Below are 16,602 nucleotides of genomic sequence, written 5' to 3'. Positions count from 1 at the left end.
GGAACGAAGTGCAACTCGTATTCACGTCTGCTGGTTTGATTCCACAGAGCATTCGATTGTACTGACGCAGATTGAGTTCTCGTAGGCTGAAATGTCAACATTTTAAGTCTCTGACAAACCAAAATATATTGTGCAAGCAATAATAAATACCCATAGATAAAATAAATAAATAAATAAATAATGCAAGCAGAATGTAGCTCAGTGTAACAGAGTAAAAATAACATTTCTTTTTAAAAATATTCAAGTAAAAAGTATGTTACATCAAAACGTCTCTGACAAGAAAGAGGGAGTCAATCAGCCAATATGAATCATCTGGGAGGTTCTCTTCAAGTGGCTGGTTGCCATGGTGAACCTAATTACGCCCTTTTACTGTTTGGGTGAAATTTGACCCCTTGACATTTGACAGAAAATACAATAAATGTTATTCTTTCACCCTGAAATATGATAACTTTTCCTAACCTGCCCCAAAATACAAACATTTGAAAAATATAATTCTTATGGTGATTCACTGGTTGTGTACACTGAGGCTGTTCTGTTATTATTTGAATACCTTCATCCTGGGCTCTCTGAAGATTGGGTCATTTCAACAAGTGAGAATATTTCACCTGATTCCCCCCCAAATACAAAAATGTGTAAAATAAAGGGGTGTCAATAAAAAAGTCAGACCTGATTCGTAACGAACATGAAAATGAGCACAGCGTTTCATTTGAATGGCTTAGTCAGTCGGTGCAGTCACCTTGTATCACGTTTCAACATAGGTGGGGTCACGGCTGTTTTTAGCCCAAACAATAGCGTTATCGAGATCCTGCAACAATGATGGGTCGCAGTTAAGCTGGAGCCTATCCCATACTGACTCTGGAGCACAAGGCAACACAGTAATGCTCTGAATCAGAGGAGTGAGTCATGTTGTTTGCACCATTACCACTACATAGTTGTAGCGTAGATGAAGATGATTTCCTGTCTAATTTTGATTTCAATATGCATATACGTATCAGGCACGGTGGACGACTGGTTAGAGCGTCAGCCTCACAGTTCTGAGGACCCGGGTTCAATCCCCGGCCCCGCCTGTGTGGAGTTTGCATGTTCTCCCCGTGCCTGCGTGGGTTTTCTCCGGGCACTCCGGTTTCCTCCCACATCCCAAAAACATGCATTCATTGGAGACTCTAAATTGCCCGTAGGCGTGACTGTGAGTGCGAATGGTTGTTTGTTTGTATGTGCCCTGCGATTGGCTGGCAACCAGTTCAGGGTGTACCCCGCCTCCTGCCCGATGACAGCTGGGGTAGGCTCCAGCACGCCCGCGACCCTAGTGAGGAGAAGCGGCTCAGAAAATGGATGGATGGATATACGTATCATAAAAATAAAATTAAAAATTAGGACATTTGAGTTAAACTGTTACAAAAACTCCACTCGGGTTACTTGACATAACAGAAAGATAACAGGCGACGTAAAGAAACGGCAGGTGAACGCTCACTATGCGCGTAAAATGAAGCTCAAATATCATGACTGGGGGGGGAATGACTGGATTAACACTTCATCTTTACTTCCTGTGGAATGTAATGGCCACGTGTCACGTGCGTCAATTACCGCATTGGTTGAGCAGGAGCAATGTGCTACTTTGAAAACCAATTATAGCTGTTGTGATAGCACCTAAAACACCATCTCATTACTCCCATATTCGTTTCGTAGTCTGTTCTAGGTTTGTGAATGGAACAGTGGTCGAGAAAGCGGTTGAACGGTACTGAAGAACCACACTGCTGCTTTCCGGACCACCACCTTGGAGGTGGTTTCATCATGCTATAACCGCCTGAGTCATCATCATCATCATCATCATCAACAACAACAACAACAACAAACAATGTATTTGCTAAAACTTGTTTTCTTGTTTCCCAAAAACATTCAAATATGACTGAGACAACTATGCTATTAGGCTAACGAGATGTCATTTCAATTGATGTAAACGAATTGTTTTCAAATAAATAATATTTCCAACAGATTAGACCACTTCAGGCAAGGCAGATTTTATCACCATCACGTTGGAACAGCAAATCCAAATTGCCAAATCGTCCAAATCCAATCAGAATTCAACTATTTTGCACACCTCTTTTTCGTTTGAAAATTGCAGGGCTGTGGGAGCGTTTAGGGCAGGGTCGTCCAAAGTTTTTCCAAGGGCCACTTTGACATTTTTCAACTCAAGGTAAAACCAATCCATCAATCAATTCAGTTTTCAGTTGAAGGTAGTAAGGCAAATAGATTATGTGCTGGCCCACGGCCCTTGTCTCCTACTCGATTGGATCCGCCCCTGCGCTGAGGAGCAGCTGACTCACGTCTCCACATTTAGAACCAAAAACGAGCAATTTGAAGCTGGAATTCTTGAAAGCAGTTTTCAATAATCGGCTCTTGACACGCAGCGGAAAGTGGAGTTAACCCTTTTTTGCTTCTGAAACTGATATTATCTTTAGGGGTGTGATGAAGTTGGACTTTGGGTGCCCCAAACTAGGTGGACCACAACCCTGGACTGATGGCCAGTCAATTCCGGTACAAGGTGACTGTGAATGGGGCATTGAGTGGGAATTGAGCCATCGCCAGTTACATGAAAGTCAGCTGTGTGAGTCACTATGCTAGAAATGATCCCTGAAAACACAATCTGTTCAGCAGTTTCGGGCCTAGGCTGGTCGGTATTTAATCTCAAGCCGCAGAAAAGACTGGGAAATAAAACACTGACGAGCAGGCCTCGTCTTGCCTGAGTATGTTTGTCTTCTCTGTTTGTGTGTCACACCCCTGTGAAGAACACTAAACATTTAGTCAATGACTGACAGGCAGAGTCCTGGCCGAAACAATAAAAACGGGATCCTTCAAATTTGTTTGGCCAAATGACACTCGTCCGCGTTGGTGTTGTGTTTGACTGCGGGAAAGGATTTGTTCTCCTCCGATGTTACGTAACAACCTCTTTGTCGTCATCTTTTTGAAATAACTTGCAAAGGGGGAGGCTCCTCAGGCGGGTAAAATACCTTTGCTTTGTTTTCAAGACAAATATTTGTGTACGTGTTACTTGGAAATAGGGTGTGAGGCTGTAACGGAGCTAAAATAATTTTTATTCCATCAGCCACTGATCACATGTGAGTGAAATGGAGATTCCCGATTTGTCAAAAGCCAAACAACTGCAAAAGTACTGAGTCGCCAGACTTGCCGCTCACTTTGTCATGTTAGTGACCTTTTCACAGCAGCCATTTTGAAAAAGTAAACAGTTGGGAGTTATACATTGAGCATTATGCAAAAACAACTAAATCCACTGGTGGGAAGTAACAAAGTACAAATACTTCATTACTGTAATTAAGTAGATTTTTCTGGTATCTGTACATTAGTATTTATATTTCTGACGACTGTTGAATTTTACTCCCAACATTGGAAACTGCTCTTTACTTTGTTAAAATATGTTCCTTTTTTTCAATAGATTTTGATTGATTGATTGAGATCTTGGGGACAGAAGAAACAGGGACAGCAGCGACATGGAGGAACGTGAACCAGGGCGCATTGATGTTGATGATGCCACAAATTGGAAGCAAAATATTCCCCACCCAAGGGAGTATTTTGTTTTATATTTGTCCAGGGCGGCACGATGACCGACTGGTTAGCACGTCTGCCTCACACTTCTGAGCCCCCCGTCTATGTGCAGTTTGCATGTTCTCCCCCGTGCCTGCGTGGGTTTTCTCCGGGCACTCCGGTTTCCTCCCGCATCCCAAAAAACATGCATGCTAGGTTAATTGAAGACTCTAAATTGTCCGTAGGTATGAATGTGAGTCCGAATAGTTGTTTATTTGTGCCCTGCGATTGAAAGTAAATTTTGCATTTCATTTGGAAATCAAGGTCCCAGAATATGGAGGAAAACTGGAGAAGCACGAATGTCAAGCTGCTTTAAGTCCAGTGTGAAGTTTCCACAGTCAGTAATGGTTAGGGGAGCCATGTCATTTGCTGATCTGGGTCCATTGTCTTTTATCAAGTGCACAGTCAACACAGCTGTCTACCAGGAAATTTTAGAGCACTTCATGCTTCCTGCTACCGACGAGCTTTTCGGAGACAATGATTCTATTTTCCAGCAGCATTTGGCACAAATGCAGACGATCTGAAGGCCAATATCAAAGCAACTAGGGCTACAATAACACCTGAACGTTGCCAAAGGCTGATCACTTCCATGCCACGCCAACTCGATTAATGCAATAGTGGGCCCAACAAAGTACTTTTCAGAAAGCCAACATTTCTGTGTTTATGATCTTTTTTTGTTGTTACACACATGAAACATTCAAATTTGGTGAAATACTGGATTTTTTGTTGTTCTGGCATAATTATCAAAATTGAAACAAAGGCTTGAAATATTGCACTCTGTGTGTAGTTAACCATGACAAATTATTGAAATAAATGGACTTTCCCTCGATATTCTAATATTTTTCCACATACCTGCACGTTAAAATGTTTCGTACAAATAATTGTATCTACATTTTTGGGATACTGTTCATACAAATACCCTTGGGGAAAATTGGCCTCTGTAGCCTGGACAGATTGTGTTCGACCTTAGACATCCCCTGTATGTTGCCATGACAATTCTGAAGGATTTGGACAACACATTCCATGAGGCTGATAATATCGGGTGGAAATTGCTAAAGTACAACATGGGAGTGGCACAGACTGTACATTACTACAGTAAGCATCATAACCACCGGAGAAATCAAAACACACCCTTTTACCATTTGGCAGATTGGAGGAGGGTCTACTCCAAATAACTTCCCTAATCTCCAGCTTCACTAGGCAGAGGATTTTTCTTGTGAACGGTTGTAGAAGAAAAAGAAGTAGGAACCCGGGCTCTTCCCAAAGTGTGGTTTGAGGTTTTTCCTGAGTCATACTCCCCCTGGAAACTCTGAAGTCTTGTCACACTGTGTAGCCAAAGGCAGCTACAGCGACGGGAACCTCAACTCATACACTCAAAGAAATAACTGTTGTGATGTATAACAATGTGGACCCTCACAAAGGTGCAGTACAGTCAATTAAGAATAAAAGGGGCAAAAAGTAGGAAAAGAAGAATCAACTTTTATTGAGATTTCGGAATCTGGCTGACCCTTCCCAAGTAGCACAGAGAAAAACAAACAGGAGTTAAAACTGTGGACACATAAATACAGATTCACTTGTGTGTAGTGAACTAAAAAACTCCAACAACGGGAAAAACAAAGAGCGAGGAGAGGAAACAAAGCGTTTTACAAAGAAACTACAATGACAGCTGGTGGTCTTGGCTGTTGCAGAACCTAAAAACGAGTTGCAGCAGTGAAATCAGTGCTGTGCTGCAGTGTCGTTATGATGATAATTTTTTTGGGGGGGAAAAAAGGCTATTTATTCAGAAGATGAATATGTTGAAAAACATCCTGATGTTTGTAAGTTAGACATGAAGCTAATGTTCACAGATGGCTCCGAGCCCAGCACAAAGACTGGAAACCAGCAGAAAGAGCAAGCACGGAACTTTGTATAAGCAATAGATCCGGGTTGTTCATTTGTAGAATATATTTGAATTCACTCTGCACAATTTGTTTAGAAAATGAAATTAAAGACAGGGCCCGATGTGAAGTGTTATCGAGGCTGCTTGTGCAGGCAATTTCTAGCTGGTCTCCACAAGTTATGCTAAATGGTGGCTTCATATAAACGAACAAAGAAAAAAAGTCAACCAATGCAAACTATGACGAGATAAATGGAGGGGTGGGAGGTTTGGGGCAGCTTGGCCTACTGCTACCAAGGACATCTTACAGAACAATTGTCATTTACAGACTGCTAGCTTAATCTGTTTCCTGTTTTCCCTAAGAGTAGAAACACACTATCTCTGTAGGCAGATGCTTTGTTTTGACACCAAAACAGCAAACATTTGTATGAACCAGCATTACAGAAAAAATAAATCAGTTACTGTACTGTGTTTAAGTTGCTGGCAGCCATGTTTGTGGGTTTATTGGGGAGATGGTGCAGAATTCCAGTGACTCTCTTTAGCAAACTGCAAAACAACGCTGCCTTTTCTAAATTATTTGAAAATCATTCATTTTTGTCACTTGTCAGTTTGGTCAGGAGAGTGTGTGGGATACCAAATATAACCACAAATAGTTAGGGGTATTCAACTTTTGGGTGAAATTTTAAGATGATCCTAATATGCGCTTAAACTTTTACAGTTGAACTTAATTTGACCCAGTTTGAACTTTGAAATACACACCCAAATGTTCAATGTTTCAGTACTGTTCTCTAACAAGGAGCTGAGTCAAAATTCTTGATTCATAAATTTACCAATACATTTCCTGGTTTCATTGGAATTGGTATTTAAATAGTCCTCTTCTTCAAGCAGTTCATTTTGACATCATGAGACCAGAGTCACAGAAAGGCATAGAGTTTAATACATGTAAAACACCGAGTTGCATTTTATGGACTAAAAGTGCTATAAAAAATAAAGTTTAATTGATTGAAGTTGACATCTTTTGCCATTGATCTCCTTGTTAGAAAAACAGTAAGTTGTACAAAAAGTACTGAAATACTGAACAATTGAATGTGCATTCAAAAGGTGAGAAACGGTGAAATTAAATTCAACTGTAAAGGTTATAATGCTTTTTAAGTTCATCCTGCAATTTCACTCGAAAGCCCAACATCCCTAACTTTGTGTGAGTAGTATATGTGTATGTCTTCACAGAGGGGAGGTTGGGTATACATTTATGTGATGAAGATTATGGCTGTCTCGCTCACCCTCAGAATCATCATTATTATTCATATTGTTGCTTTCATTTTCTCTAATCTAAACCCCAAAATAATACAGTCTCCAGAGTGGGGAGGTGTCACTTGTGTAGCTTTTGGAAAACACAGGTTACCCCCCCCCCCCCCCCCGCTCGCCTTTTTTTTGTTGTCAATATTCTTTGTCATCTTGTGTCTCTTGACCGGTCCGCTAGCGGATGGCCTTAACGGGGCTCTTGAAGCTGGAGGCTGCTTGCAGCTGCAGCTGGTAGGCCATTGGGTGGATCTTGAACCCGTACAGCCTGGAGAGAGAGGGCGACAAACATCCTCTAGTATTGAACGAAACTTGTTTGGTTTGGCCAAGCGACAAATAAAATGCGCTGGACAAAAGCTTCAAACAAAGCTGACAAGACGCAACAAAAGCATTACGATTCAAATTGATGGGGCGCTTCAAACTGTGTAGTGCATTGTATTTGCTCTTAGGGAGGGAGTGTTCCCTCCTTTCACCGTGGAATTCTCATGTTTGATGTCTCCTGACAACATCATCATTTGGGTGTTGGGACAGCAATAAACTTGGGACAAAGGCTGATGTTAGCCTGGCTTAACGCAACTATTGTTTAGTATTTCAAAATACAGTGATAACTTGACTTCCGACCACCACACCTCACCCCAATGGATTTTCTTTTGGGGTGGGGCAAAGATATATATTCAAGAAAATCACACTGTTGATTGCATTAGTAAATTCACAAGCGTAGCGGGGCACTAAATTGATAACAATTAAGATGCCCGTGTCAAAGTGTGCTTCATTGTTAAAATTAGACAATAGGAATTTGTAAATTCTAAAGATTTGAGCACATAAGAGATTGTATTTAAAGGTAATTTGTAGTGCCTAACCGATTAATCGGCCGATATAAGCCCTTTTCAAATCGGCAATTGGTCGTTGTAAGCATTAAGGGATTAAAAAAAAAGTACTCATTGTGCATTTTTTTTTATTAATTGGCAGATTAATTGTTTTTTCAGAATTTTATACTGTCAAATATCAGAATTGGTCTAAAAAAATAAAATAAAAAAAAATCCACATCGGTCGGGTACTACTCTCTCAGTAAAGGATCCTCCGTACCCGTTTTTCCTTACAATTGTGGCTGGTAGTCTTTTAAGTGCATAAAGTCCAGGGTGTTAATCATTTAGTGTTGATTTTTAGAAGAGGCATTTATTGGTGCAAATGCTAGCGTGAAAGAGTAGCAAGACATACCTAACATTGGGTGGACTGGTCGATGGAGAAGTGTGCCCTTTAGTCTTAGTTCCTTTCATTAAGGCAGTAAGGGAAGAGGAACTAAGTGTTCCCTTGTTTTGGCATCCTCATACTGTATGTAAGATACACCTGCCTTTATGTTTTTCTCCTGAGGAGAAAAAGGAGGCGTATATTTACGTTACCATAAAATTCCGACATCAAGCCTAGACTTTTTTCCCGTTAGTTTTGACCCCGGCGGCTCAAACTATGATGTGGCTTATGTGCGGATTTTCCACCGCCCATGCGTGCCACTTTCTATTCTTAGCTTCTTTTTAACTCGCCGAAATTGTGTTTACTGTTCTTCTTTTTAAATCTTTTTTTATTGATGAGCTCCATATTGCAATGTTGACTGACATTTGGATCGGTTGTTTCCTCCGCTTTGCTCAAGCGCACACCCTCACCATGCTGAAAACGTGACATAACACCCAAGATGCAGCTTTCACATTCAAGACTATCGACATGGCCATTGAAAAAGGCAACAAGGCCGCTGCATGAACGAGGAGTAAATGAATCGAGGATCGTTTTTGCTTTCACTCACATTTGTCTGTTTAATATGTGCTACTTGTGTGTGTTCTTTCAAGTTTAGCTTTTATTCAGCGTGTGCACCTTACACAGTGAATCATTTCAGAGGAACACTGTATACCAGTGTGCTCAATAGACCACATTTTATGGTAATGTCTTAAAAAGAGGAAATGCAGGCAGCAGTTAGCAGCAGCACTGCGCTTATTAGAGCAGATGCCACCATTTGAATACGGCAGCAGTATGATTAACCTGCTTCAGTGTCGCTCACAGCAAGGGGTCTCATTTGCTTTTAAAACTAGATGCAAAAGTTTCTACATTCTGTGGAAATTGTACTACTGATATCATATTTAGATGGCTACGGGCTGACTAAGTTATCTGGCTTGCTTTAATATTAGACATGCTACTTTTCAGGTACATGTATTTTTGTTAGTGTTCTGTTTTTTTTCTCTCTTTGTTTTAAATAAGCAGTTTCTTTTCTTTGTTTTGAAATGCTTTTAATCATGTAAAGCACATTGAGTTACCTTGTGTATGAAATGTGCTATATAAATAAATGTGGTTTGCTTTCCTTTGTTACAATGAACCGTGGCATATTCATTCACACATTTGTGGATGTTTTTGCAATTTAACCTGTTATTCGTTGAAAAACTCACCGAATCGCTGTATTTGTGCTCAGGCCAAAGCAATAATCGCTTACTCGCAGATTTTTTATATTCGCTGCAGGGCTCGGTCCCTATCTGTCGTGAATTGCGAGGGAATACTATACACTACTTACATACATATATTTTTCATTTACATTTATTACTTACAACAGCAGGTAAATTGCATTGAGGTAGTCAATATACCAACCTCGGGACAAACTGATTGGCGGGTCTCTTGGGCCTGTTCTCGGGATGAACCATGAAGAGCATGTGCGGGAAGCCGGTGCCAAAGTAGGCTCCGTCTGTGTGGTGGTGCCTGGAGGATTTGGGTGTGTAGACATCCATGCATTTAGGGCAGTAGAGCTTCACCATGGCCTCTCCTGGGATGTCTGACAGGCCTGTGGAGGACAAAGACAATAAAACGCAGAAATTTTACCTGATGCATTCTATATCTGACAAGGTAACCCTGCGATTGGAACAACTCCTGACTAGCTGTTCAATTTTCTATTTTTTGTTTTTGTTTATGATGGAGTTTGTCTTCTACAGTGGAGACTTAATCCCAATTTGTACATCAGAACTAGCTGTATTCTTTCACTAAGCGACACTAACGCAGTAGTGAAGTCAAAATTACAGTACATGGGTATATTACAAAAAATAATAATCACTTCTGGGTCATAAATGTAAAACAATCAAATGTCAAAACAGTATAAATAGCGCTAAGTGACCGTTCCCATTTGTGCCGTGTTACAACATATTCTTACGCTGCATGCGCAAACAAGTCCATTGTGCACCGCTCGTAACCTCGAAAACCTATGTCGGTACTGAGGGCCCCCATAGATTTACCAAAACATTGCAATACGTTTTACTTTGAATAACAAAGAAAGTAAATCAACAATCATCTGAAATATTTCATTTCTAATTATACTATATTAAATCATTGATTTTGTTTACTCACCGATGGGAAGCATAGTCTGATTCTCACAATAGACGCGAGGACAGTAGCCAAAGTCGCCCTGCTGATACTTCTCCAACTAAATCAAGAGGACATATTAAATAAACACCAAAATCAGTTACTGTGATGGAATGTAAGGTCACTATTTAGCAAAAAGTCTTGTAAGTTTACCGCCATCAAGTACAATACATGTATCCAAAGATCTTATGAAAGCCACTGTCAGAATTGATTTGGTGTACCTCTCACTTCCTCTCAGGCATTGTCTTCTCAGAGCTGTCATTAGCAACGTGACAAGTGGCTACAATCTTGATGGAATTTTCTAAAAAAAAACTAAACTAAAAATGGAGTGAGCACTTCAAACGGCTCTAAAATCCTCAATCATAATTGATGACTAAAGTACATGACCTATTCAGAATAATTCCATTCCATTCCATTTTCAACACCGCTTATCCTGGTTAGGGTCGTGGGGCGCTGGAGCCTATCCCAGCTGACTTCGGGCGAAAGGCGGACTACACCCTGAACTGGTCGCCAGTCAGTCGCAGGGCACATAAAGACACGGACAACCATTCGCACTCACATTCACACCGTCACTGAGTGGGAACTGAACCCGCGCTGCCTGCACCAAAGTCAGGCGAGTGTACCACTACACCATCAGTGACTCTATTCAGAATCAGAATCATCTTTATTTGCCAAGTATGTCCAAAAAACACACAAGGAATTTGTCTCCGGTAGTTGGAGCCGCTCTAGTATGACAACAGACAGTCAATTGACAGAGAACACTTTTGAGACATAAAGACATTGACAAAAAAACAGTCAGTGAGCAATAAAGGGTTGCTAGTTATCTGGTAATGCCGGATTCTACTGCCCAAACTGCTCTTCTCACAAATTATGTTCCATTGTGCCATTAAAGTCAAGTTTTGTTTTTTTAGGACAAGTGATGCAGTGAGGAACGTCGCTATAATTTTCAGGGGTCGGCATGGAGAATACTTTGGAATTTTGGCCCTTATGAGCTTAATGGTGGATATTGGTGAAGGGGTTCCCCGAGTAGTAGATGAAACTAAAGTATTGATTGTAACCGTCAGGCATGCAAACACCAAAGGCATGAAAAAGTTGACAGACGCGCCCCCCCCCCCAAACAAAAAAAAAAACATTGTAGGGGTGTCTGGGGGGTCCTCCGGCCCCCCGCAGAGAATCTTTTTAATTTTAACATAAATCAATCAATATGGAAGCCTTCAATCAGAAAAACATTTATTTACACCGCTTAAGTACATGTTGATGTACTTACTGTACTTATGATTCAAATTAAATTTTGTCGTCATTTTCTTGCTTTTTTGTTTTGGTCTCCAACTTGAGCTAAGCCCATCTCCACCTGCACCTGATGCCTGCTTCAAGCTGTGCCACATGAATAGCTTTAAGCACTCATTGCAACGCTGCTCTCTTCAGGAGTGTGTGCACCCAAAGTAAGCTTAAAGTATAACTGTTTGTTTGCCTGCAAAGTTATGCATTCAAACACAAATTGACTGGCCACTAAATTAGGTACAGTGCTGCAATTTCCATTGTGTGTTATGAAATAATAAGTAACAGCTACATATAGTACTGTTAAGCTGCGGTGTTGAAACTTTGTCTTGCATCTTGGAGTAAACGTGTCCATTCGCGCTTTTCCCCGCCACGTGCGCTTTGCCTAAAAGGCATATTTATTCGACAACTTGGATCAGAAAAAAATAACGCATCCACAGTTGCGCTGAGTTTCGTAGAAAGTCTACTAGCCTAGCGGTGCGTCATACACTACGCAGCTTCTTATTTGCTGACCAACACGTCATGCACTAGAGTACCTACAAGTTAAAAGCAATATTGACTTAATGAGGAATAGCGATATTGTAACACTATAATAAGTAAACAACACATATATAGATTAAATAGAAGTATATGCTTTACAATATATTGCCAAGTAACACTGCTGTTTGAGTTGGCGGCTGTTAGGTGGATGTTGGGCAGCCGCGATGGTTTATTTTGAAGAACCGGAAAAAAGAAAGGCAGTTCCTCTTCATGTCAGTCACAACACTGTCAATGGTGCAGTCATTACGGGGGTGGTGAGGAGTTATTGACGCATGAATTCAGGGTATTTATTCTTTTTACTAAGCACTTCTCATTACATTCATGAAGTTGAAGAATAGCAGATCAGTGCTGGTCTCGACGGAAAAGTCAGAGACCAAGACAAGACCAAGACTTTTGGGAGTAGAGTCCGAGACAAGACCAAGACAAAGAGCTTCAAAATGTGGTCTCGAAACCAACACCAGTCCCGAGTGTTACAACACTAAAGTGTACACCTGTACTTTCAAATCCTACGTCCTCGGGGCTGACGTAAAACTAAACATGGGGCTTCCCTTAAATTATCTTACAGTACTATCTACTCAAGATAACAGATTTAAAGATTCACAGCTTTTGCATGATACCTTCCTAAATCCAAATAAGAATTTTCGACCATTTATAATTACTATTTCCCCGAGATATTATTGTCAAGGGTACGAAAGACTATCTTTGTGGGGGTTCTTACAACTTCAGGCATCTATGGCATCAAGTAAACTCAACTGTGTAGCACCAAACTTCATAGTTGCACATAATAGAGTTATAAGTAGATGCATCACAAGTTTCAGCCAATTCCATCCAGTCGTCCCTGAGAAATAACGTTACTAGTGAAATCACGTAATCACGAGTAAAATCACGTAATTCTATTACAAAACAACTGTTACCATGGCACAACATCTCATTGAGAAGGACACAGTGGAAAAATGGGCTTGTTGGTGTGGCGGCAGTAGTGGATTTCGCCGACGTAGCCGGCACCTACCATCTGTGCAATGCCTCGGTTGGTGAGGATGTAGCGTGCGTGGATGAGGCCGTACAGCATCTCAGCCGCCTGCTCGATCAGGTCACTCTGGTTGGGATTGTCCTCCAGCTCCTCATCTGCAGGCGCATTGGAAGAGGTACAATAGGAGACTGACAGTACTATGCTATTCACAGTACTCCAATATGGGAGAAATGATACAGGCTCGAAAGATACACAGGAGGACAAACAGGGAGTAAAAAAAATATCTTTACATACTACACTGCTTACTTCAAGAGCTGAGCAAACGATCATAAAATTGAAACATCCAAATAGTTATTTTTCCTCTGCTCATGTTATACATGATTCTGTCGATCTATACGTAGATTGAAATACAGTCCGTTAATTGAATACTGATAGAGTAGTGCAAGTGCAATAAGTGCCACCACCCATTTTCTATTCTACATGTCCTTAGAATCACAGGTGAGCTGGAGGCTATCTCAGCTGACTTTGTGCAAGGCAAGGGGTACACCGTGGCCTGGTCACCAGTCAATCACAGGGCACATGTAGACAAACAAGCATTTGTACTTGCATTTCCACATATGGGCTATCTAAAATCTTCAATGACGTTTCCTTTCACAAAAAGAAAGGTTTTCTCAGTTTATTGGTCAGAAACCAGTGTTGTTGGTGAAACGACACCATATTCTCCTGCTGATTACTGTAGAACGGAAAATGCTACAAATAAACTTTCTGGTAAAAGAAGCAAATCTACTCTTTCTACTGCTTATACTGTCACAGAACAACACAGTAGTCTGTTGGTTTTGAAAGCTCCGTCAAAATGCTCTAAAACTCTGCTTTGAAAACAGCGAGTAGTGAATGGGTTAACTATATTTATAATTTACCTGTGGCTAGAAAGCAAAGAGCAGTCAGTCTCTGTCACCGAAAGGCATGGAAGTCATCCCCAACAGCCTCTCAAAATATCTACACACTCTCCTTTATTGTTGCCCGTTTCCTGTCTTTATTGCAATCAGTTTCCCGCTTAAAAATCGCAGCATATTTTTGTTGTTTAATAAAGAGCGAAAAGTTGCCGAATAAGATTTTCGCTCTGTTCAACTTTCGTTGCATTGGATGCGTCGCTCAGTTTGCCACAGGCCTTAGGGCCTTTCGTGATCAAGTAAATACAAAAATTAGCTCACTAAGCTGTGTAATAGGCGGAAATGAATCTGCATGTAAACCTTTTTCTATGAAGCATTACAGCTATCCAGCTTTAACAAAATAGGCATCCTCAAATGTGTCTAATGGTCTAACCTATCTAGTTCTCCTTATTGTCCCAAAAAACACCCAGACTTTCAATCTTGAGGCGACATAATGCCGCACGACTCCCGCGAAGTGAGGAAGAGGCAGAGTTTTATGACACTTCTCAGGCAGGTCATATATTCAAGATTTCTTCTCAAGCTATTTTCAATACTTTAAATTGATTAACAATGCGTAAAAATAATACAAGGCGTGGGGACAGACCAATAGTATCGATTTGTGAAAGAAAATATGAAATTGTCCATATCTGGGGTTTCCACCTGACAGTGACAATATCATGCTTTCTCAATGTTTTCATCAGAATACAACCAAACCCAGACAGTTTATAAAAGGATAACTTGTCAGTAGTGTGTCCTAAACTACACTTGTCAAATACAAGTTAATGAAAGGTATTCCATATATTTCACACAATAATATTATGTATGGATATGTAAATTACACACCTGGTTCAAGGTCCAGAATCATGTCTAGAGCCTGGCGGTAGTGGGGAACTTGCTCATTGAGGCCTGTCAAGTTGAATTTGTCCTGGATATAGTCCTCATCCACCTGCCAACCAAATGCAAACACTGATCATTAGGTCAGAAGTTAACTGAGACAAAGAATTTATGAGATTCACATTCTATTTCCATTGGTAGTGTATATCGTATAGTCTTAGTTTGCAGTTGAGTAAAATTTAATACCAGCAATATTTCAAATGTTTAACTTTTTTCTTGTAATGTTTGATCAGCAACCCAAGATTGCAATGTCAATAGCGGTGAAGGAATCATTCGAAAAGTGAGACATAGACTTATCAGACATTCATGAGACGCCTACAAAAATCTCGAGATCAAGAAGGTGTAGCAAATATTTTAACTTCACAATGACAATAACGCAATTTTTTTAATGACACTTTTAATGCTACTGATTTATCCAACAATGCCGTATGTTTATCATTGTGGTTGAAATTCCAGAGTTGTACAACGGCACTGCAGAGTGAGGTTTCTAATATTTGGGTCAGATAAACTATCACAAACGGCCCTCTACATGATGATGACTTCGTTCTAAACCACTGCAAACCAGATGATTTCAACTATTGTTCATTTACTCAATCAATTATATTTGTGGAAGCTGCATTTTTGATTAAATGTTTGTCCTGAAATCTCAATCCTGTCAAGTGTAGAAGAACCTGCCCACCCATTCTGTAAATGCCACTTTAAAGTGCACTTACCGTTGCATTTAAGTTCGTAACATGTATAAAATGGTGTACTGGAGATGTTAACAGATATGTTAGGTGGAAGAATCGTACCTCACAGAAAAATTCATTCCCCCTTAATCCGCAGAACCAAGAGATCCACGACACTTCTTCTGAACTGCTCATCTCTGAAAACCTACAAGTGTCACCGTTAGATACACGATCGCAATGTCTTCAAAGTTATTGGGATACACCGTACTAAAGCAACACAAAAAAGGTTGAATTAAAAATCTGTAAAATGTTATTTCAGAAATGCCGACGAGCCCAGGCTTAATGCTAGGCTAACAGACGAGTTAGGTCTGTTTTAGCCACTGTAATCAACAACTCTCTATTAGCAAGAACATACTCGGAGGTCCCGAAAAATTTACTTTAGCGTCTGATCTTGAATTTATAACGCAGTTCCACACTGCAATGTATTAATATTTTTTTTTATAGCCATCGCTAGCTAGTCATGCTAAAACGAACAAGCAACTAGAGCTCAATCAATATGGCGCATCCTTGCAGAACACGGAAGAGCTTTAGTCAGTGGCGTTAATGTATGACTACGTTTTTCAACCCTTCGGGAAAGCTGTGTAACAATTTGTATGAGCTTACCCAGTTTTGTACTGTTTTTTTTATGCAGCTGAAAAATTCGACAGCTCAAAACAATGTAGCAACGTATCGGGCGTAAATAAAATGGACACCAGCTCAGCTCAGGAGGTTCTTCCTCTACTTCCGGCGCAGATCGCGCACTGCTGCCACTACATGGCGAGTTCGAGTACTACATAAAAAAAACATCCCAATGTCTTCAACACGTATTCTTTAATTAAAAGGGACTGTCCTGACTTTATACACCATAATTCACACATCGCTAAACTCTTGTTACACTTATACGTACCCATTGGAATCTTTCCTGTCACCAAAACAGACAAACAAAAAAAAACATAACGGTTAGTCGTATATTTCTGTGTTCTCCACTTCGTGTAAAAAAAAAATAATAAAATCCCAATATCATGGCTTCACTGGCCACACAAAAATAACTGAAGACATTTTGTCCATAGATGTGAATGTGAGCATGAATGGTTCGGCCAATGTCAGCGAGGGCCCTATCGA

General features: G+C 40.4%; 1 protein-coding gene across 1 annotated transcript; it reads right to left on the bottom strand.

Annotated features, from left to right (window-relative positions):
- Nucleotides 1-5,059: 5,059 nt before the first annotated feature.
- Nucleotides 5,060-16,259, bottom strand: csnk2b (casein kinase 2, beta polypeptide). The gene is made up of 7 exons (XM_061759194.1): nt 16,105-16,259; nt 15,565-15,646; nt 14,723-14,825; nt 12,990-13,105; nt 10,148-10,223; nt 9,401-9,590; nt 5,060-7,043 (listed from the first exon to the last, which is right to left on the bottom strand). Exons 2-7 carry the CDS (start codon nt 15,634-15,636, stop codon nt 6,953-6,955), a joined length of 648 nt encoding a protein of 215 aa, XP_061615178.1. The 5' UTR covers nt 15,637-15,646; nt 16,105-16,259; the 3' UTR covers nt 5,060-6,952.
- Nucleotides 16,260-16,602: the final 343 nt, after the last annotated feature.

Source organism: Phyllopteryx taeniolatus, chromosome 21 (assembly GCF_024500385.1).
Source record: "Phyllopteryx taeniolatus isolate TA_2022b chromosome 21, UOR_Ptae_1.2, whole genome shotgun sequence".
Classification (NCBI taxonomy): Eukaryota; Metazoa; Chordata; class Actinopteri; order Syngnathiformes; family Syngnathidae; genus Phyllopteryx; species Phyllopteryx taeniolatus.
This window is presented reverse-complemented; position numbering and strand designations above follow the sequence as displayed.

Excerpts from the sequence above, each read along its gene's own strand:
- csnk2b (XM_061759194.1), bottom strand. The coding sequence starts at position 15,636 with ATGAGCAGTTCAGAAGAAGTGTCGTGGATCTCTTGGTTCTGCGGATTA. Across the intron at positions 14,826-15,564 it reads GGAATGAATTTTTCTGTGAG|GTGGATGAGGACTATATCCA; the intron begins GTACGATTCTTC and ends TTTGGTTGGCAG. Across the intron at positions 9,591-10,147 it reads TCAGACTATGCTTCCCATCG|GCCTGTCAGACATCCCAGGA; the intron begins GTGAGTAAACAA and ends TGTCCTCCACAG.